General features: G+C 41.0%; 1 protein-coding gene across 1 annotated transcript in view; it reads right to left on the bottom strand.

Moving 5' to 3' along the window:
* Nucleotides 1-23182, bottom strand: part of LOC117335565 (dynamin-binding protein-like) — a 30109-nt gene that overhangs the window by 3509 nt on the left and 3418 nt on the right. The window contains exons 3-17 of the mRNA XM_033895643.1: nucleotides 22807-23092; nucleotides 20131-22248; nucleotides 18702-18769; nucleotides 17875-18013; nucleotides 15696-15937; nucleotides 8487-8610; nucleotides 8041-8132; nucleotides 7754-7903; nucleotides 6771-6876; nucleotides 5862-5992; nucleotides 3628-3732; nucleotides 2883-3014; nucleotides 2381-2521; nucleotides 1836-2021; nucleotides 148-324 (exon numbers count right to left, since the gene is read on the bottom strand). Of these exons, the coding sequence (XP_033751534.1) occupies nucleotides 148-324; nucleotides 1836-2021; nucleotides 2381-2521; nucleotides 2883-3014; nucleotides 3628-3732; nucleotides 5862-5992; nucleotides 6771-6876; nucleotides 7754-7903; nucleotides 8041-8132; nucleotides 8487-8610; nucleotides 15696-15937; nucleotides 17875-18013; nucleotides 18702-18769; nucleotides 20131-22248; nucleotides 22807-23092 (4197 nt within the window). The remainder of the gene's footprint in view (nucleotides 1-147; nucleotides 325-1835; nucleotides 2022-2380; nucleotides 2522-2882; nucleotides 3015-3627; nucleotides 3733-5861; nucleotides 5993-6770; nucleotides 6877-7753; nucleotides 7904-8040; nucleotides 8133-8486; nucleotides 8611-15695; nucleotides 15938-17874; nucleotides 18014-18701; nucleotides 18770-20130; nucleotides 22249-22806; nucleotides 23093-23182) is intronic.

Here is a 23182-nt window from a genome sequence, read left to right as displayed (position 1 = left end):
ACTATCTATAAAATTGGGACAAATCTTCAAGCATTTTGTTAGAAATAGTAATAACTTCAACTGTCACACTCAAAGATGGCCACATGTCGGCCATTTTGTAATTTCATTCTGTCAGAAAATGCGGAATAAATTGTTACGAAGTGTTACCTTGTCTGTGACGTCCATCGACTGACGCTTAGCCTTTTTGTCCTGTTTGATAAGCTCCATGCGTGGGTTGAAACCCTTGGGAATGAAGGAAAGTTGTGACATTTTGTCCACCACCGAAACATGTTTGTGGGTAAACACGTCCATCACACTGTTCTCTGTACACAGCAGGGACGACAACTACAACATCCATAACAGTTTATTAATTCTCGACTATACACAGCAGGGACGACAACTACAACATCCATAATAGTTTATTAATCCCCGACTATACACAGAATGATGACAACTACAACATCCATAACAGTTTATTAATCCCCGACTATACACAGCAGGGACGACTACAACATCCATAACAGTTTATTAATCCCCGACTATACACAGCAGGGACAACTACAACATCCATAACAGTTTATTAATCCTCGACTATACACAGCAGGGACAACTACAACATCCATAACAGTTTATTAATCCCCGACTATACACAGAATGATGACAACTACAACATCCATAACAGTTTATTAATCCCCGACTATACACAGCAGTGACAACTACAACATCCATAACAGTTTATTAATCCCCGACTATACACAGCAGTGACAACTACAACATCCATAACAGTTTATTAATCCCCGACTATACACAGCAGGGACGACAACTACAACATCCATAACAGTTTATTAATCCCCGACTATACACAGAATGATGACAACTACAACATCCATAACAGTTTATTAATCCCCGACTATACACAGAATGATGACAACTACAACATCCATAATAGTTTATTAATCCCCGGCTATACACAGCAGGGACGACAACTACAACATCCATAACAGTTTATTAATCCCCGACTATACACAGCAGGGACGACAACTACAACATCCATAACAGTTTATTAATCCCCGACTATACACAGCAGGGACGACAACTACAACATCCATAACAGTTTATTAATCCCCGACTATACACAGCAGTGACGACAACTACAACATCCATAACAGTTTATTAATCCCCGGCTATACACAGCAGGGACGACAACTACAACATCCATAACAGTTTATTAATCCCCGACTATACACAGCAGGGACGACAACTACAACATCCATAACAGTTTATTAATCCCCGACTATACACAGAATGATGACAACTACAACATCCATAACAGTTTATTAATCCCCGGCTATACACAGCAGTGACAACTACAACATCCGTAACAGTTTATTAATCCCCGGCTATACACAGCAGTGACGACAACTACAACATCCATAACAGTTTATTAATCCCCGACTATACACAGCAGGGATGACAACTACAACATCCATAACAGTTTATTAATCCCCGACTATACACAGCAGTGACAACTACAACATCCATAACAGTTTATTAATCCCCGACTATACACAGAATGATGACAACTACAACATCCATAACAGTTTATTAATCCCCGATTATACACAGAATGATGACAACTACAACATCCATAACAGTTTATTAATACCCGACTATACACAGCAGGGACGACAACTACAACATCCATAACAGTTTATTAATCCCCGACTATACACAGCAGTGACAACTACAACATCCATAACAGTTTATTAATCCCCGACTATACACAGCAGTGACGACAACTACAACATCCGTAACAGCACATAAATATGTATTATTGTACAGAAAGTGTAGCTTACATCCAGCACTTCTGACATCTGGTGCAGTACGCCATCAGTGTACACCTGCTGAGCGCTGACGAAGGCTGCGACGCAGTCTTGGAGAAGGCTCAGTGCCAAGCTGTATAGGCAAGGAAGTTCATCCAGTAACTGGGCGTTCATGGCCTCGTAATTCTTTTTTGTCATCTCTAGAGCCTTCTCAAGTGTCTGAGGGAAAACAGAAAGGAAAAATGGTCATAATAAATCCAGTCATAATTACTGTTAATTATGAAATATTACCTATACACAGTGAGAAATAAACCACTTTGCCATTATATTTGACCCATAAGTTAAAACATATAGTCAACTTAATTCCTTAGATTTTCATAGAAAAATAGCATATACATTGCCATTCTTAGATTTCATACAAAGATAGCATACCTTGTTGTCCTTAGATTTTCATACAAAGATATTGTATCTTGTCATCCTTTGATTTTCATACAAAGATATCATACTTTTCATCTTTAGATCTTTATACAAAGATATCATACTTTGCATCCTTTGATTTTCATACAAAAATATCATACCTTGTCATCCTTGGACTTGCGTAACATCGAGTCGTAGTCCAGCAGTTTGTCGTACCTTTTCTGTATCACCTTGTTTGGAGCGATGAAAAACTGAACTAGGCGCTCCAAAGGGGAGATAACCTGGTCCGTCACACATTTCACCTGTCAATCAAAACCAACAATGTACGCATGCTCCTTCCTTACACACATACAACACAAGATCCCAAGAGAATCCAATATCATATGTACAGACTGATGAAGATCGCCATCCTGAAATTTGTCTTTGTCAGGTTTTTCCCTATAATTTACAGCAAAGTTATGCAGAAATTCAACTCCATCACCATTTAATGGACACTCAAAAGTATTTTCTTTTTAATGGTCATATGTTTGTAACAAAGACGATATTCAGGTGACATGATGACACTTTGACTACATGTATAATAGATTTCCTACTTTGACTACATGTATAATAGATTTCCTATCTGAAAATCAGAAAGGAAAACAAGAGGTTAGTAAGACTTACAAATGCAGGCAGGAACTGGCAATCAATAAGGCTGTGTACTTGTTTGTATTTCTCTATCATGGCAAGATTCGGAACATCCTCATAGAAATCCTCCACATCTACCACCATACTTTCATGGCAACGAACAGACTCCTGAGGACGACAAAACAGATCAGTGTTGTTTTAACCTATCAGTCTGTACCTTCTTTTGGTTATGCAATATATACCCTAACACAGTTCTTGGAAGATCATTGTGAGAAAGTATATATATATGTACCTAAAACAAAAACGTAAGATATTTTGTCCTATGGGGGTTAGAAAACAGCTCGGACCAAAATAAAAAAACTGTTTGGAGTGAGCCGCCCGACTCCTACAAATGCGTGCGACCCATTCTATTTTTTGAAGTGTTTTTATTTGTTGTTTTTTTTATCGGTTTCGGTTCCGGAGCTTAGTCTATCCAATAGTCAGTATCACGTATGTGTTTGTAAGTCTGGTAAAAATAATCAAGCGTTTATGTGATATGATGACCTGTATAAACAATGGCCGCTAGTTTGAAAAGAACGAAAAAATACGTAACACTTAAAACAGTGACCTGTGCCTTATATGCAGCATCTTATCTTTCATAGATGAACCCATACAGAGCAGATGTGTCACGGAATCTAATTAAGATATTGGGGCCATTTACACCTGCTATGGAGAAGTCAACATCAGTCATAGTACCTGGAACAGGTTGTAGGATTACATATTCAAGAATGATGAAACTTACCTGAACTTGCTCCATATACACCTGTATGTCTCGAACAAAAACCCTCACAATTTTCTCTAACAACCTGAAACGGCTCTCTTCTCTGTCAAAAGCTTCATCTTTTGTCTGAAATTTAAAACCGAAAGATTAACCAGAAGAACTTGTTGAAAGGTTTAAGCAATTATGGCCCCTGTGACCTTGAATAAAGGTCAAGTTCATTTCTTTTCACAAACATTGTGGGGCTTCACCCCAGGAACCTAGCAGCCAAATATCATTACTCTGGGCCTCTTGGTTAATGAGAAGATATTGATTAAGCTCAAATTTCGTTTAAGCTCACTTCGCCATGTGAGCTAAAAACCTTGAATGTGATGCAGAATAGAATTGAGAAAAGAAACACACAACCCATCAGTGGAAGTCTTTCCTCAATTATACAACTTTCTCTTCAGGTGAAGCTTTCTGTTCATGTGAAGCTTTCTGTTCAGGTGAAGCAGATTTTGATTGATTTTCGAGGACAGCCCTACACAAGCCGATCATAACCTTACTTGTGGGGACAGCCCTATAGATATTGATCATCGTCTTACTTGTGGGGACAGCCCTATAGATATTGATCTTTGCCTTACTTGTGGGGACAGTCCTATTGATGTTGACCAGTGCCTTACTTGTGGGGACAGCCCTATAGATGTTGATCTTCACCTTACTTGTGGAGACAGCCCTATATATGTTGATCATCGTCTTACTTGTGGGGACAGCCCTATATATGTTGATCAGTGCCTTACTTGTGGGGACAGCCCTATAGATGTTGATCTTCACCTTAATTGTGAGGACAGCCCTATAGATGTTGATCTTCACCTTACTTGTGGGGACAGCCCTATAGATGTTGATCAGTGCCTTACTTGTGGGGACAGCCCTATAGATGTTGATCTTCCCCTTACTTGTGGGGACAGCCCTATAGATGTTGATCATCGCCTTACTTGTGGGGACAGCCCTATAGATGTTGATCATCACCTTACTTGTGGGGACAGCCCTATAGATGTTGATCATCGTCTTACTTGTGGGGACAGCCCTATATATGTTGATCATTGCCTTACTTGTGGGGACAGCCCTATATATGTTGATCATTGCCTTACTTGTGGGGACAGCCCTATAGATGTTGATCATCGCCTTACTTGTGGGGACAGCCCTATTGATGTAGATCATTGCCTTACTTGTGGGGACAGCCCTATTGATGTAGATCATTGCCTTACTTGTGGGGACAGCCCTATAGATGTTGATCATTGCCTTACTTGTGGGGACAGCCCTATAGATGTTGATCATCGCCTTACTTGTGGGGACAGCCCTATAGATGTTGATCATTGCCTTACTTGTGGGGACAGCCCTATATATGTTGATCATTGCCTTACTTGTGGGGACAGCCCTATTGATGTTGATCTTCACCTTACTTGTGGGGACAGCCCTATAGATGTTGATCTTCACCTTACTTGTGGGGACAGCCCTATAGTTGATCATCACCTTACCTGTGGGGACAGCACTATAGATGTTGATCATTGCCTTACTCGTGGGGACAGCCCTACACAAGCCGATCATAACCTTACTTGTGGGGACAGCCCTATAGATGTTGATCATTGCCTTACTCGTGGGGACAGCCCTATATATGTTGATCATCACCTTACTTGTGGGGACAGCCCTATATATGTTGATCATCACCTTACCTGTGGAGACAGCCCTATATATGTTGATCATTGCCTTACTTGTGGGGACAGCCCTATAGATGTTGATCAGTGCCTTACTTGTGGGGACAGCCCTATAGATGTTTATCATTGCCTTACTTGTGGGGACAGCCCTATAGATGTTGATCTTCCCCTTACTTGTGGGGACAGCCCTATAGATGTTGATCATTGTCTTACTTGTGGGGACAGCCCTATAGATGTTGATCTTCCTCTTACTTGTGGGGACAGCCCTATAGATGTTGATCTTCACCTTACTTGTGGGGACAGCCCTATAGATGTTGATCTTTGCCTTATTTGTGGGGACAGCCCTATAGATGTTGATCATCACCTTACTTGTGGGGACAGCCCTATAGATGTTGATCATTGACTTACTTGTGGGGACAGCCCTATATATGTTGATCATTGCCTTACTTGTGGGGACAGCCCTATATATGTTGATCATCACCTTACTTGTGAGGACAGCCCTATATATGTTGATCATTGCCTTACTTGTGGGGACAGCCCTATATATGTTGATCATTGCCTTACCTGTGGGGACAGCCCTATAGATGTTGACAATCGACCCTTGAAGCGACTGCCCTTTTTCTTCAGTGAGTGGAGACTGAGTTTTGCCAGTTTGTCCCCGAGACTTTCATCAGTTATCTTCTTGTACTTGTAAACTGTAAGGAGAAATCATCACAATTAAAACAACAAACACTCTTACAGTACATTCTAAATGATTTAATTTCCTGAAGTTAATTGATTTGTCAATAGCCATTTTAAACATTTTTAAAAACAAAGAAAGAGTCATTGAGGGAAATCTTCAAAAGGGCATGATAATTTTTTCGATCAGGAATATAAAATCACACCTATAAAAAGAATATCTCCCAGAATGATTAGATGCTGTGAACAAATGCCACCAATTTATCGAAATTAAAATAACATTACTGGGGCAAACTAATTTTCAACTATTATTATCATGATGTTTATGGTAAGTCAATAAAGTCCAAAGGTTATGGAAAGTTAAGAATCCACCAACTGTGTAATTTTCAGGAATCAGCAAGTTATTTTCAAGTGAAAGATTTAAATAGCTAAGATTGGTCATGCCATGACATGGAACTTTGGTAACAGAAAATAAACAGAGATTGAAAATCAAATGTTAAAACTTATTACAGTACATTGCTGGGTATACTTGTTGGTGCGCGAAGAGCAAACATGCAATGAGAGGAAAGTCACTGTAGATCGTATTGCAGATAGCAACTGGTGAGGTAAGAAACACGTTAAAGTGCATGCAAATGTTCCTTACTAGAAAAAGGCAGGGGTCTACTTAGATCCAAAATGACTGTCAACAGAATTTCCTTTTAAATTTCTATATGGTACAGACAAGAGAAGTTAGATTTAAATATTCTTTACCTGTAGTTTCACAACCTGTAAGTTCTTACCAATCAGTAAACTTACCTAGGTCTTTCCTACGTTTGTACTCGTTGATAGCCGTTGCCACATTGGTCATGCTGTTGATGGCATTGAGAAGTTCTAACTTGTCTTTGTGATTCTCTTCAGTAGTCTGGTCAACAAAACACAACATCAAATTTTAATTTCTTATAGACCACCATAGTAACGATGGATGACTCTTACTGATCTCTAGAAAAAAAACCCGCAAGAATCAGGGTCAAAAATTTCTCAAAAATGTAAGATGACAAAAATTGTGAGTATAGGTTAAGAACTGATTTTGAACAATTGAAAAATATCTTGAGGATATAAACGCTGATTAAAGACCTAATGCCTTGATGAGTTTGTTGAGCCAGTCTTACCTTGACAAGTTCATTGAGCCGGAGTCTTACTTTGATGAGTTCATTGAGCGAGAGTCTTACCTTGATGAATTCATTGAGAGAGAGTTTTACCTTGACAAGTTCATTGAGTGAGAGTCTTACCTTGACAAGTTAATTGAGCGAGAGTCTTACCTTGACGAGTTCATTGAGTGAGAGTCTTACCTTGACAAGTTCATTAAGTGAGAGTCTTACCTTGACAAGTTCACTGAGTGAGAGTCTTACCTTGATGAGTTCATTGAGCGAGAGTCTGACTTTGATGAGTTCATTGAGCGAGAGTCTTACCTTGACAAGTTCATTGAGCCGGAGTCTTACCTTGACAAGTTCATTGAGCGAGAGTCTGACTTTGATGAGTTCACTGAGCGTGAGTCTTACCTTGATGAGTTCATTGAGCGAGAGTCTTATCTTGATGAGTTTATTGAGCGAGAGTCTTACTTTGACAAGTTCATTGAGCCGGAGTCTTACCTTGACAAGTTCATTGAGCGAGAGTCTGACCTTGATGAGTTCACTGAGCGTGAGTCTTACCTTGACAAGTTCATTGAGCGAGAGTCTTATCTTGACAAGTTCATTGAGCCGGAGTCTTACCTTGACAAGTTCACTGAGTGAGAGTCTTACCTTGATGAGCTCATTGAGTAGGAGGGGATACTTGAGTATGCGTTGTACTGGTTTTATGAGGAGCGCCTCTACATCAAACACAACTGTCTGCTCTCGCATTATGTCCAGCATTCTTTCAAAGTACTCGTTGATGGAAGCGTTGGTATGGTACTGTAGGATAACAAACCTCACTTAATCATTTATATATTCATATTGTAACAAAAGGAATCTAGATATTTCTTATAATCTTAATTTTGTGTAGGATTAATTTCTACTTTTTAAATTTCTGACTGGCTATTGATACTAACCTTTTCCAGGACTGTTATAACATCATCATGGTTACGACAGTACGGTGCGTAAACATTCTTCATATCTTCTGCCAGCGACACAAAACACGGGCCTGAGATAAGAAACAAATAATTACCACAAAATGGCATTATATAATAGAACATGTCATTTCATTGTGACAGATATCCTCTGAACTCTGACAACACCGACTGTCTTACATCATTTATATCTGATTAATTGATATGATCACAACTGATCTTCTTTGTCAACTAAACTTTTTATTACCATTACTTCAACTCCAAAGTTTCACAATTAATATCATTCTGCATATAATCTCTCACAACTAATTTCAATCATCAGCCTCACAACTAACTTCAATCTTAGTCCACTCATCAGCCTCACAACTAACTTCAATCTTAGTCCACTCATCAGCCTCACAGCTAACTTTAACAATAAACATCCTTACCTATTATCTTATCCTCGAACTCTCTAGCTCCAACTGCCTCCTCCATCAACGTTAGTAACTTCTGCGACACCTCAGCGATCTCCTCCATGTTCCCAAGCACCAGCTCAATATCCACATCAGGGTGCTGAAACAAGTCACATCACTTTAAAAAAGACTGACCTTGGAAATAAGTCCAAAAAAGACTAGAGTTGTATCCCAAGGGATAACTAATACCCCTCATGGGCGACTATAGTTGAGTAGGCTATTGGTGAGTGTAATCATATCTAATCCAGTCAGTTATTACATTTGATGAATGACAATATTAAGACACCAATCGATCTAAAACCAGCTCCAATTGATAAATGTACATGATATACACCATCCAAAACTGCAACTGTACATCAGTTCGGTATCAAATATTTAACACTCCTGATAACATTGTAAATTGACTTGTGTTTATTTTAGTTGGGCATAACTTCATGCCAAGTTTGGTTAAAATCTGTTTTGTACTTAAGTAGGTGTTGTCCAGACAAGCCTCAACCAATCAGAAGTCGGCGGTCATTTTGAAAAATGCATTATCGCAAAAAAAAAAGTCAAGATGCACAACTACATGTTGTACTTATTATACATGCCAAGTTTTGTTGAAATCAGAACAGTACTTTAGTAGGAGTTGTCCAGACAAGACTAAACCAATCAGAAGTCAGCAGCCATTTTAAAAAATGCATTATCAAAAAAAATCACTACCTTTTCTGACAGGGAACTAAGGAAAGTCTCTATATACAGGTGAGATACACTACCTTGTCTGACAGAGGACTCTATACACAAGTGAGATACACTACCTTGTCTGACAGAGGACTAAGGAAAGTCTCTATACACAGGTGAGATACACTACCTTGTCTGACAGAGGACTCTATACACAGGTGAGGTACACTACCTTGTCTGACAGAGAACCAAGGAACGTCTCTATACACAGGTGAGATACACTACCTTGTCTGACAGAGGACTCTATACACAGGTGAGATACACTACCTTGTCTGACAGAGGACTAAGGAAAGTCTCCATACACAGGTGAGATACACTACCTTGTCTGACAGAGGACTCTATACACAGGTGAGATACACTACCTTGTCTGACAGAGGACTCTATACACGGGTGAGATACACTACCTTGTCTGACAGAGGACTCTATACACAGGTGAGATACACTACCTTGTCTGACAGAGGACCAAGGAACGTCTCTATACACAGGTGAGATACACTATCTTGTCTGACAGAGGACCAAGGAACGTCTCTATACACAGGTGAGATACACTACCTTGTCTGACAGAGGACTAAGGAATGTCTCTATACACAGGTGAGATACACTACCTTGTCTGACAGAGGACTCTATACACAGGTGAGATACACTACCTTGTCTGACAGAGGACTAAGGAAAGTCTCCATACACAGGTGAGATACACTACCTTGTCTGACAGAGGACTCTATACACAGGTGAGATACACTACCTTGTCTGACAGAGGACTCTATACACAGGTGAGATACACTACCTTGTCTGACAGAGGACTCTATACACAGGTGAGATATACTACCTTGTCTGACAGAGGACTAAGGAACGTCTCTATACACAGGTGAGATACACTACCTTGTCTGACAGAGGACCAAGGAACGTCTCTATACACAGGTGAGATACACTACCTTGTCTGACAGAGGACCAAGGAACGTCTCTATACACAGGTGAGATACACTACCTTGTCTGACAGAGGACTAAGGAAAGTCTCTATACACAGGTGAGATACACTACCTTGTCTGACAGAGGACTAAGGAACGTCTCTATACACAGGTGAGATACACTACATTGTCTGACCGAGGACTCTATACACAGTTGAGATAACTACCTTGTCTGACAGAGGACTAAGGAAAGTCTCCATACACAGGTGAGATATACTACCTTGTCTGACAGAGGACCAAGGAAAGTCTCTATACACAGGTGAGATACACTACCTTGTCTGACAGAGGACTAAGGAAAGTCTCTATACACAGGTGAGATACACTACCTTGTCTGACAGAGGACTAAGGAACGTCTCTATACACAGGTGAGATACACTACCTTGTCTGACAGAGGACTAAGGAACGTCTCTATACACAGGTGAGATACACTACCTTGTCTGACAGAGGACTAAGGAATGTCTCTATACACAGGTGAGATACACTACCTTGTCTGACAGAGGACTCTATACACAGGTGAGATACACTACCTTGTCTGACAGAGGACTAAGGAAAGTCTCTATACACAGGTGAGATACACTACCTTGTCTGACAGAGGACTCTATACACAGGTGAGATACACTACCTTGTCTGACAGAGGACTCTATACACAGGTGAGATACACTACCTTGTCTGACAGAGGACTCTATACACAGGTGAGGTACACTACCTTGTCTGACAGAGGACTCTATACACAGGTGAGATATACTACCTTGTCTGACAGAGGACTAAGGAACGTCTCTATACACAGGTGAGATACACTACATTGTCTGACCGAGGACTCTATACACAGGTGAGATAACTACCTTGTCTGACAGAGGACTAAGGAAAGTCTCCATACACAGGTGAGATATACTACCTTGTCTGACAGAGGACCAAGGAAAGTCTCTATACACAGGTGAGATACACTACCTTGTCTGACAGAGGACTAAGGAAAGTCTCTATACACAGGTGAGATACACTACCTTGTCTGACAGAGGACTAAGGAAAGTCTCTATACACAGGTGAGATACACTACCTTGTCTGACAGAGGACTAAGGAACGTCTCTATACACAGGTGAGATACACTACCTTGTCTGACAGAGGACTAAGGAATGTCTCTATACACAGGTGAGATACACTACCTTGTCTGACAGAGGACTCTATACACAGGTGAGATACACTACCTTGTCTGACAGAGGACTAAGGAAAGTCTCTATACACAGGTGAGATACACTACCTTGTCTGACAGAGGACTCTATACACAGGTGAGATACACTACCTTGTCTGACAGAGGACTCTATACACAGGTGAGATACACTACCTTGTCTGACAGAGGACTCTATACACAGGTGAGGTACACTACCTTGTCTGACAGAGGACTCTATACACAGGTGAGATATACTACCTTGTCTGACAGAGGACTCTATACACGGGTGAGATACACTACCTTGTCTGACAGAGGACTCTATACACAGGTGAGATACACTACCTTGTCTGACAGAGGACTCTATACACAGGTGAGATACACTACCTTGTCTGACAGAGGACTAAGGAAAGTCTCTATACACAGGTGAGATACACTACCTTGTCTGACATAGGACTCTATACACAGGTGAGATACACTACCTTGTCTGACAGAGGACTAAGGAATGTCTCTTATACACAGGTGAGATACACTACCTTGTCTGACAGAGGACTCTATACACAGGTGAGATACACTACCTTGTCTGACAGAGGACTCTATACACAGGTGAGATACACTACCTTGTCTGACAGAGGACTAAGGAAAGTCTCTATACACAGGTGAGATACACTACCTTGTCTGACAGAGGACTAAGGAAAGTCTCTATACACAGGTGAGATACACTACCTTGTCTGACAGAGGACTCTATACACAGGTGAGATACACTACCTTGTCTGACAGAGGACTCTATACACAGGTGAGATACACTACCTTGTCTGACAGAGGACTCTATACACAGGTGAGATACACTACCTTGTCTGACAGAGGACTAAGGAAAGTCTCTATACACAGGTGAGATACACTACCTTGTCTGACAGAGGACTCTATACACAGGTGAGATACACTACCTTGTCTGACAGAGGACTCTATACACAGGTGAGATACACTACCTTGTCTGACAGAGGACTAAGGAACGTCTCTATACACAGGTGAGGTACACTACCTTGTCTGACAGAGGACTCTATACACAGGTGAGATACACTACCTTGTCTGACAGAGGACTAAGGAAAGTCTCTATACACAGGTAAAATACACTACCTTGTCTGACAGAGGACTATACACAGGTGAGATACACTACCTTGTCTGACAGAGGACTAAGGAAAGTTTCTATACACAGGTGAGATACACTACCTTGTCTGACAGAGGACTAAGGAATGTCTCTATACACAGGTGAGATACACTACCTTGTCTGACCGAGGACTCTATACACAGGTGAGATACACTACCTTGTCTGACAGAGGACTCTATACACAGGTGAGATACACTACCTTGTCTGACAGAGGACTAAGGAACGTCTCTATAAACAGGTGAGATACACTACCTTGTCTGACAGAGGACTCTATACACAGGTGAGATACACTACCTTGTCTGACAGAGGACTAAGGAATGTCTCTATACACAGGTGAGATACACTACCTTGTCTGACAGAGGACTAAGGAATGTCTCTATACACAGGTGAGATACACTACCTTGTCTGACAGAGGACTCTATACACAGGTGAGATACACTACCTTGTCTGACAGAGGACTCTATACACAGGTGAGATACACTACCTTGTCTGACAGAGGACTCTATACACAGGTGAGGTACACTTCCTTGTCTGACAGAGGACTCTATACACAGGTGAGATACACTACCTTGTCTGACAGAGGACTCTATACACAGGTGAGATATACTACCTTGTCTGACAGAGGACTCTATACACGGGTGAGATACACTACCTTGTCTGACAGAGGACTCTATACACAGGTGAGATACACTACCTTGTCTGACAGAGGACTCTATACACAGGTGAGATACACTACCTTGTCTGACAGAGGACTAAGGAAAGTCTCTATACACAGGTGAGATACACTACCTTGTCTGACAGAGGACTCTATACACAGGTGAGATACACTACCTTGTCTGACAGAGGACTAAGGAATGTCTCTTATACACAGGTGAGATACACTACCTTGTCTGACAGAGGACTCTATACACAGGTGAGATACACTACCTTGTCTGACAGAGGACTCTATACACAGGTGAGATACACTACCTTGTCTGACAGAGGACTAAGGAAAGTCTCTATACACAGGTGAGATACACTACCTTGTCTGACAGAGGACTAAGGAAAGTCTCTATACACAGGTGAGATACACTACCTTGTCTGACAGAGGACTCTATACACAGGTGAGATACACTACCTTGTCTGACAGAGGACTCTATACACAGGTGAGATACACTACCTTGTCTGACAGAGGACTCTATACACAGGTGAGATACACTACCTTGTCTGACAGAGGACTAAGGAAAGTCTCTATACACAGGTGAGATACACTACCTTGTCTGACAGAGGACTCTATACACAGGTGAGATACACTACCTTGTCTGACAGAGGACTCTATACACAGGTGAGATACACTACCTTGTCTGACAGAGGACTAAGGAACGTCTCTATACACAGGTGAGGTACACTACCTTGTCTGACAGAGGACTCTATACACAGGTGAGATACACTACCTTGTCTGACAGAGGACTAAGGAAAGTCTCTATACACAGGTAAAATACACTACCTTGTCTGACAGAGGACTATACACAGGTGAGATACACTACCTTGTCTGACAGAGGACTAAGGAAAGTTTCTATACACAGGTGAGATACACTACTTTGTCTGACAGAGGACTAAGGAATGTCTCTATACACAGGTGAGATACACTACCTTGTCTGACCGAGGACTCTATACACAGGTGAGATACACTACCTTGTCTGACAGAGGACTCTATACACAGGTGAGATACACTACCTTGTCTGACAGAGGACTAAGGAACGTCTCTATAAACAGGTGAGATACACTACCTTGTCTGACAGAGGACTCTATACACAGGTGAGATACACTACCTTGTCTGACAGAGGACTAAGGAATGTCTCTATACACAGGTGAGATACACTACCTTGTCTGACAGAGGACTAAGGAATGTCTCTATACACAGGTGAGATACACTACCTTGTCTGACAGAGGACTCTATACACAGGTGAGATACACTACCTTGTCTGACAGAGGACTCTATACACAGGTGAGATACACTACCTTGTCTGACAGAGGACTCTATACACAGGTGAGGTACACTTCCTTGTCTGACAGAGGACTAAGGAACGTCTCTATACACAGGTGAGATACACTACCTTGTCTGACAGAGGACTCTATACACAGGTGAGGTACACTTCCTTGTCTGACAGAGGACTAAGGAACGTCTCTATACACAGGTGAGATACACTACCTTGTCTGACAGAGGACTCTATACACAGGTGAGATACACTACCTTGTCTGACAGAGGACTCTATACACAGGTGAGGTACACTTCCTTGTCTGACAGAGGACTCTATACACAGGTGAGATACACTACCTTGTCTGACAGAGGACTCTATACACAGGTGAGATACACTACCTTGTCTGACAGAGGACTCTATACACAGGTGAGATACACTACCTTGTCTGACAGAGGACTCTATACACAGGTGAGATACACTACCTTGTCTGACAGAGGACTCTATACACAGGTGAGATACACTACCTTGTCTGACAGAGGACCAAGGAAAGTCTCTATACACAGGTGAGATACACTACCTTGTCTGACAGAGGACTCTATACACAGGTGAGATACACTACCTTGTCTGACAGAGGACTAAGGAATGTCTCTTATACACAGGTGAGATACACTACCTTGTCTGACAGAGGACTCTATACACAGGTGAGATACACTACCTTGTCTGACAGAGGACTAAGGAATGTCTCTATACACAGGTGAGATACACCACCTTGTCTGACAGAGGACTAAGGAATGTCTCTATACACAGGTGAGATACACTACCTTGTCTGACAGAGGACTCTATACACAGGTGAGATACACTACCTTGTCTGACAGAGGACTAAGGAATGTCTCTATACACAGGTGAGATACACTACCTTGTCTGACAGAGGACTCTATACACAGGTGAGATACACTACCTTGTCTGACAGAGGACTCTATACACAGGTGAGATACACTACCTTGTCTGACAGAGGACTAAGGAAAGTCTCTATACACAGGTGAGATACACTACCTTGTCTGACAGAGAACCAAGGAAAGTCTCCATACACAAGTGAGATACACTTCCTTGTCTGACAGAGGACTAAGGAACGTCTCTATACACAGGTGAGATGCACTTCCTTGTCTGACAGAGGACTAAGGAATGTCTCTATACACAGGTGAGATACACTACCTTGTCTGACAGAGGACCAAGGAAAGTCTCCATACACAAGTGAAGACTCTGCAGGAAGTCTTTTTCTGTCTGTACCAACTCCTCAATCACTTTTGATCTCTTTTCCTTTCTTTTCTGCATCATTTCTTCATGTTTTTTCTTATCTTCAATACGTTGTTTTTCCTCTTCTAGTCTCTGTTTCTCTTCGGCAATCTGTTGTTCCACAGCATCCACTTCTTCTGGAGAGAGTTTCTGTAGAGTTTCTATAAAAAAGTCAAGTATCCAAAAGTTATCAACTGTATAAACAGAAGATGCTCACCACCTCCAGTCAAACCCAAGTACCATTGTTTAATGTTACAATGTATCATTGATTATAATAAAGACAGAGTATAGATGCTCACCCTCTCCAGTACAAAAGGAAATAATGTGTACAAACTTAAGCATCATAATTGTGATATCAAATTAAATTTAGTTTAACTTATGTTGATATATGGTAAAACCAAGAGGCCCAGAGGGACTGTAATGCTCACCTGGTTGGATTTGACCAAACGCCAAAATAATAATGTTCATGTTCAATTCATTAATAGCTTAACTTGAATTCGAGCAATGCTATAAATGGTTATGGGGTGGGGATCTCAACTGCTTCAAGGATACAACCCAGAAACAAAGTCCAGACTCCATAGGGGGAAAGACCACAGGGTCTTTTCTATCAACAGGATTGAATTTATCTCTTGTTGCCTTACAACGCTATATACGGTTATGGGGTCAGGATCTTAACGGTTGATTTTAGCAATATAGCCAAATTGCTCTCTTTTGGCCTTGCCTGTCAGACCCATCTGTAGGTTTTTGAATCCCCATCAACTAAAGACGCTTCAAGTCAAATTAAGTATTATGCCTAATATCCATTGCTAAGCTCCAGAGAAGAAGCTGTTCTTTTAACACCCCCTCCAGCCTTGTGTGGGTCAGCTGCACCATTTTGTAGCTATTTGAATCCCCACCACCTATAGGGTTGATACCAGTCAAATATGAGCGATACCCATTGCTTAGTTCCAGAGAAGAAATTGTTTATAGCAACATTGTCAAATTGCTTCCTTTTGGCCCTGCCTCTCAGCCCCCTCAGGGGCTAGCCCCACTTTTTGTAGCTTTTTGAATCCCCACCACTCACTGATGCTTCCAGTAAAATTCGTTTTATTCAAATCAGTAGTTAAGAAACAGTTGATTTTGTTAAATTGTTGACAGACAGACAGATGGACGATGGATGACAAACACCATGGTATGACATAAGCTTCACTTGGTCCTTGATGGACCAGAGTAGTTAACGATTTATCATCAGTATTAAACTCTCAAATCACCTATAAAGTATTTTAATGTATGTTTTTTTTAAAGATACAGTAAACTCAAATCTGTGACTCTATCTCCGAGGTTACAGGTGTCTGTGATGTGGACTTCCACTCCGAGATACAGGTGTTCCTGATGTGGACTTCCACTCCGAGATACAGGTGTCTGTGATGTGGACTTCCCCTCGGAGATACAGGTGTCTGTGATGTGGACTTCCACTCCGAGATACAGGTGTCCCTGATGTGGACTTCCACTCCGAGATACAGGTGTCTGTGATGTGGACTTCCACTCCGAGATACAGGTGTCTGTGATGTGGACTTCCACTCCGAGATACAGGTGTCTGTGATGTGGACTTCCACTCGGAGATACAGGTGTCTGTGATGTGGACTTCCACTCCGAGATACAGGTGTCTGTGATGTGGACTTCCACTCCGAGATACAGGTGTCTGTGATGTGGACTTCCACTCGGAGATACAGGTGTCTGTGATGTGGACTTCCACTCCGAGATACAGGTGTCTGTGATGTGGACTTCCACTCGGAGATACAGGTGTCTGTGATGTGGACTTCCACTCGGAGATACAGGTGTCTGTGATGTGGACTTCCACTCGGAGATACAGGTGTCTGTGATGTGGACTTCCACTCGGAGATACAGGTGTCTGTGATGTGGACTTCCACTCGGAGATACAGGTGTCTGTGATGTGGACTTCCACTCCGAGATACAGGTGTCTGTGATGTGGACTTCCACTCGGAGATACAGGTGTCTCTGATGTGGACTTCCACTCCCAGATACAGGTGTCTGTGATGTGGACTTCCACTTTGAGATACAGACTTTTCTAATGTTGACTTCAGTAAAAAGTACTCACCTCTCAGGTTTTGTAATTCATCTGTCAGACCTTTGATGTTTTCGTCATAAAATTCCACATTGTCGTACACCTCCGCACGATCCTCTTCTCGACTGTTAGTTAGCATCACCTCCAACTCGCTCTTACACCTACGACAATTCTATCAACAAATAACAGTTTAATATTTACAACCATTATGTCAACAAATATGTTTTTTATACAATAGTGCTGCCAATGTAGAAAAATTCTGAAATCAAAATGATTGTGGAGGAGCTAGACTAAGTTCAAAAATGACCCTGACTTTTGACCTCCCAACATGAAAAGTAATTTAATACAAAGCCTTCAATAGAAAACCAGTGCATAAAGTTTGATCAGCAAGGGAACTCTCGTCTGACAACTGAAGCATTTTGTATAGCATATGTATATGCATATGAAGCATATGTAGAAAGCATTTTTTTCTAATTTCTAATAAATGACCTTGACCTCTGACCTGGAAAGATTCCAATACAACCACATTCATCAATGAATCACTCTATGAAGTTTTAGTGTGATTATTGAAAATTTTAAAAGGCATTGAATAAAAGTTTTTCCAAATACATTATGATTTGTACATATCGTAATTAATGGACAATGGACAGATGCTACACCCCAGCTATGACATCACATGTTCTTTGGCCAGATAGGCTATATATCTTACTCAAAAAAACAGTAAGCTCATCTCACACAAGCTTAACTTATTCTTTGATTAATGCATGTTTGAGTCATTGTTAAGATAATTGGTGTCTCTCCAAATTTACATATTGTATATAAAACGAATCATCGCAGCATTAACAGTACTAAAAGCTTACCTCCAAGTCATTTTCCAATTCCTGTATCCTGTTACGCAAGTCTCGTATCACCTCAGCATTGGCTTCATCTTCAATAAAAAAAATACTATTTTTATAAAAATCATATTTATTCTGAAAGGTGAACCTAGGGCAATGCTTTAACATTCATAATTAACACAGCTTAACATGTAATAATTCATACACCTAAAGATGTAATAATGTACACAACTAAAGATGTAATAAATTATGTAATAATTCACAAAACTAAAGATGTAATAATGTACACAGCTAAAGATGTAATAATGTACACAGCTAAAGATGTAATAATGTACACAACTAAAGATGTAATCATTTATACTCCTAAAGATGTAATCATTTACACCTGACTCAGCTAAAGATGTAATAATGTACACAACTAAAGATGTAATAATTAACACTCAGCTAAAGATGTAATAATTAACACAGCTAAAGATGTAATAATTTACACGGCTAAAGATGTAATAATTAACACAGCTAAAGATGTAATAATTAACACAGCTAAAGATGTAATAATTTACACAGCTAAAGATGTTATAATTCACACAGCTAAAGATGTAATAATTAACACGGCTAAAGATGTAATAATTTACACAGCTAAAGGTGTAATAATTTACACAGCTAAAAATGTAATAATTTACACAGCTAAAAATGTAATAAATTATGTAATAATTCACACAGCAAAAGATGTAATAATTAACACTCAGCTAAAGATGTAATAATTCACACAGCTAAAGATGTAATAATTAACACGGCTAAAGATGTAATAATTTACACAGCAAAAGATGTAATAATTAACACACAGCTAAAGATGTAATAAGTTACACAGCTAAAGATGTAATAATTAACACAGCTAAAGATGTAATAATTTACACAGCTAAAGATGTAATAATTAACACTCAGCTAAAGATGTAATAATTCACACAGCTAAAGATGTAATAAGTTACACAGCTAAAGATGTAATAATTAACACAGCTAAAGATGTAATAATTAACACAGCTAAAGTTGTAATAATTTTCACAGCTAAAGTTGTAATAAGTTACACAGCTAAAGATGTAATAATTAACACAGCTAAAGATGTAATAATTAACACAGCTAAAGTTGTAATAATTTACACAGCTAAAGTTGTAATAATTTACACGGCAAAAGACGCAACAAGAGATCCCAGATGTAGGTCAATGGCATTTCTGTTCACAAAATTTTTTGAACTCAATCCTTGGACCAATCAGACAATATCATGATTCCAACTGTTTGGTTAATGAGAAATCATTGAAATGGAAAACTTTATGCTGGACAGGACGACAGATGCTGCACCATGACAGGTGAGCTAATGAAATAGAAAATGAAAGGAAACAGGCAAAATAAATGAATTTCCCACTTCACTAGGTCTGTCATTTACACTGGTCGTACTTACATTTGTCGATGGCCTCCTCTGATAAGGGTCTCCGTGGAGGCGGTCGCTTCGGAGGAGGAGGAGGACACACCTGTGATGGGGTGGGTGGAGCAGGGCGGGATGGAACACGCACATTTTTTGGAGGGCGGGGCGCAGATCTGTGAGGTACATGTACAGCCTTACTAGACATCCTCTGAGAGGCATGTACATCCGGTGCATTACCCCAGGGCACAGTTGGGCGGGGTGGAGGTGGCTTTTTCAAAGACAATTTCCGGTCAAGTATATCAACAGACTGCACCCTTTGTGGAGTTGGAGGTGGCTTCCTCTGGGCTGGGATTTTACGCTCCGGGACGAGGATATCAGTAAAGAAGGTGGAGTTTCCAACACTGATCTGGTTACTTGGAGATGTGACTACACTCTTCTGCCTGCTGATCCGGGACTGGGGCATGTCTGAGGAGTCAAAGGTCACAGGAAAGTTTACAGAGTGTCGGAACTGGTTGGAGGACATTTGGCTAGGTGGTGGAGGCCGTTTTACTCTCACCGACCCCAGACTTTCAGTATCTCTTGTCACAGAAGCCACACTTGACCCTGAGGAGGTGGTACTTTGAGTACTAGAGCTTCTGGACCGAGTCTCTTCCATTGCCTTTTCCATCTCACTGGCGATTAATGAGTCAAGATTTTTGTTTATGTTAGACCCCTCTGCTAATTTTTGAGACTGAACTAAACCAACTTTGTCTAGTTCACAGGTAGATGAAGATTTAGGTTTTGAGCTTGCATTAGGAAGTATTGCACTAGTTAGGACTGGAGAGGATGGAGACTTTTGCATACAGCCACTCTCATCAAAACTTTGTACTGTCAATGGGGCGGAGGTCTTCAATGACCCCATCAGCTTTGGTGACGGTTTTGGAAGTAACGCTGGCTTAGGTTTAAGAGCTGGCTTTGGAGACACCATAGGCTTCACAGATGGCTTTGTTGATTTGTCAATAATCTTATTTTTTGAAGTCTCAATATCCAAATGTTGTGTTGTTTTTGTAACTTGATGTCCTGTTGTCTGTTCCTGCCTGACTTCTGGTGAGTTTCCTTGAGGCTGAACATCAGGGCTATCATCAAAGACTTCCACAAAGTTTTTGGGACAGATCCCCGACTTGCCTCTGTCATCTTGAGCCATGACCCAATTATCATCAATATGGTTTATGATATGGACAGTGTCACCCTCCATGACACTAAGGTCCCCGCTACTTTCCCCGACAAACGTGAATTTAACCAGTCCATATCGGCCTACACTGGTATCATTGCCACCAAACTTTTGCACTGTATCACTCAACCGTGGTTCTGTACTGACCTCGGACACCTCCGGGGCTGAACATTGAATGCTTGACTGTGAAGATATGTCTGTAGATGTCGCATCAGAAGCATACGGACAATCCACAATAATAGAGACATACGAGGCGGGAAACAGCCCTGATTTCCCTTCCAACTCGCCTTCAATCCACTGATCATCCACATGTTGTATGAGATACACCATCTCATTGCCACGAAATGTCAACTCGTCTTCTGACTGACCAACGAAGGGGTAAAGAGTGCGTGCGTACGGTGTGATGTCTGCCTCGCGTGAGGTGGAACGTGATGGAGTAACATCTGAAGGTACGGTGGAGTCCTTTGTTATGACAGCCATTGGACTTTCCGAGTCTGTATCACTTTTATGCATGGAGGAGATGGGTTGGTATGGCACACTTTGTGGTATCCCCACAGGAGTAGGGTCCTGATAAATCTGACCAGGGTCATTCTGATGAGAATTTTCCAGAGCGGTAGTGTCTTGTAATAACTCCACGCAGGAAGCGAGGAACATGCCGGTGCGTCCACTCAACTCACCAATGTACCAGTCCTCATCTACGACCTCGGTGATGGTGATCATATCTCCGACCTGGAAACCCAGCTCTCCATCCAGCTGTGCTACAGCATCCCTCAAGGCCCGAGCAAACATGGGTTCCGACGAGTGCACACTTTTGGATCTCTCACGAAGATCTGAAGGGACCTCTAGCTCCATCACGTGTGTCAGTGGGAAAATCCCGTGGTGATCTCCGGCTTTACCCTCCCACCAATTCTCATCTATCCGACGCAGGCCCACGACCACCGCACCTAAAACAGGAGCACAAATTACTCACTAGAGCAGAAGATGATCTAAAAATATCACCAATTAAATGTCTAAAGGCACAACTAGAGCACTAGCCTGATATATGTACAAAACTAAGGTCAGCTACCTTGAATAATTGTACTTATGGGAATGGTAGATACATACAAGCACAAAGCCTGTTTTAATATCCATTGCAACCACATTTCATATGAGAACAATACGAACGGTCAACCTTTAATGATAACCAATATATCATACGTGTGTATAAATATCAACAATGAGTGTAATTACACTGATAACAGGGTAGTTATGTGAAACATATTCAACTTATTAATGGATTGAATGATTAATAAGTAATCATATTTCCAGAATCTACAAATTAGTTCTTACTGAATATTTCTCACCCATAACAATATCATTGGATGATGTGAAATTAAGTATTAAATTTTCTTTTATCTAAAACACAGATAGTTTTTCCTCTCCCACCTACAAGACAAAAACACAGAAAATTTTCTCTCGCACCTACAAGACTTACAGAAACTGACATGTATATATATATATACCTTTCCTAAACTGCAGGTCACCATCTTGTTGCGCAGGGAAGTTTTCTATAGCCCCAAACACTTTCTGACCCAGCTGTACAGCTGGAAGAGTGACCTTCTCCACAAAACTCACTGGAAAATTTCCCTCCTGGTCTCCTTTCTTTCCCCTCAGCCAATTATTGTCAACCAAGGAAGACACACGAATTATCTCTCCTTTTGTTAGAGTTAACTCCCCTCTCTGGGTGGAATTGAAATCATACACTGCACGGACGTACTGGTCCACATAATCTGACACACCGGGCTTCATCTAACAAATGTACAACAGATCATAAGTTGTGGTGTTCAGACAAATAAACAACAGATCGTTATTTGTGGTGTTCAGACAAATAAACAACAG

The sequence above is a fragment of the Pecten maximus genome, chromosome 10, assembly GCF_902652985.1.
Source record: "Pecten maximus chromosome 10, xPecMax1.1, whole genome shotgun sequence".
Lineage (NCBI taxonomy): Eukaryota > Metazoa > Mollusca > Bivalvia > Pectinida > Pectinidae > Pecten > Pecten maximus.
Note: the sequence above shows the minus strand (reverse complement) of the source record. Positions and strands in the feature narration are given on the sequence as shown.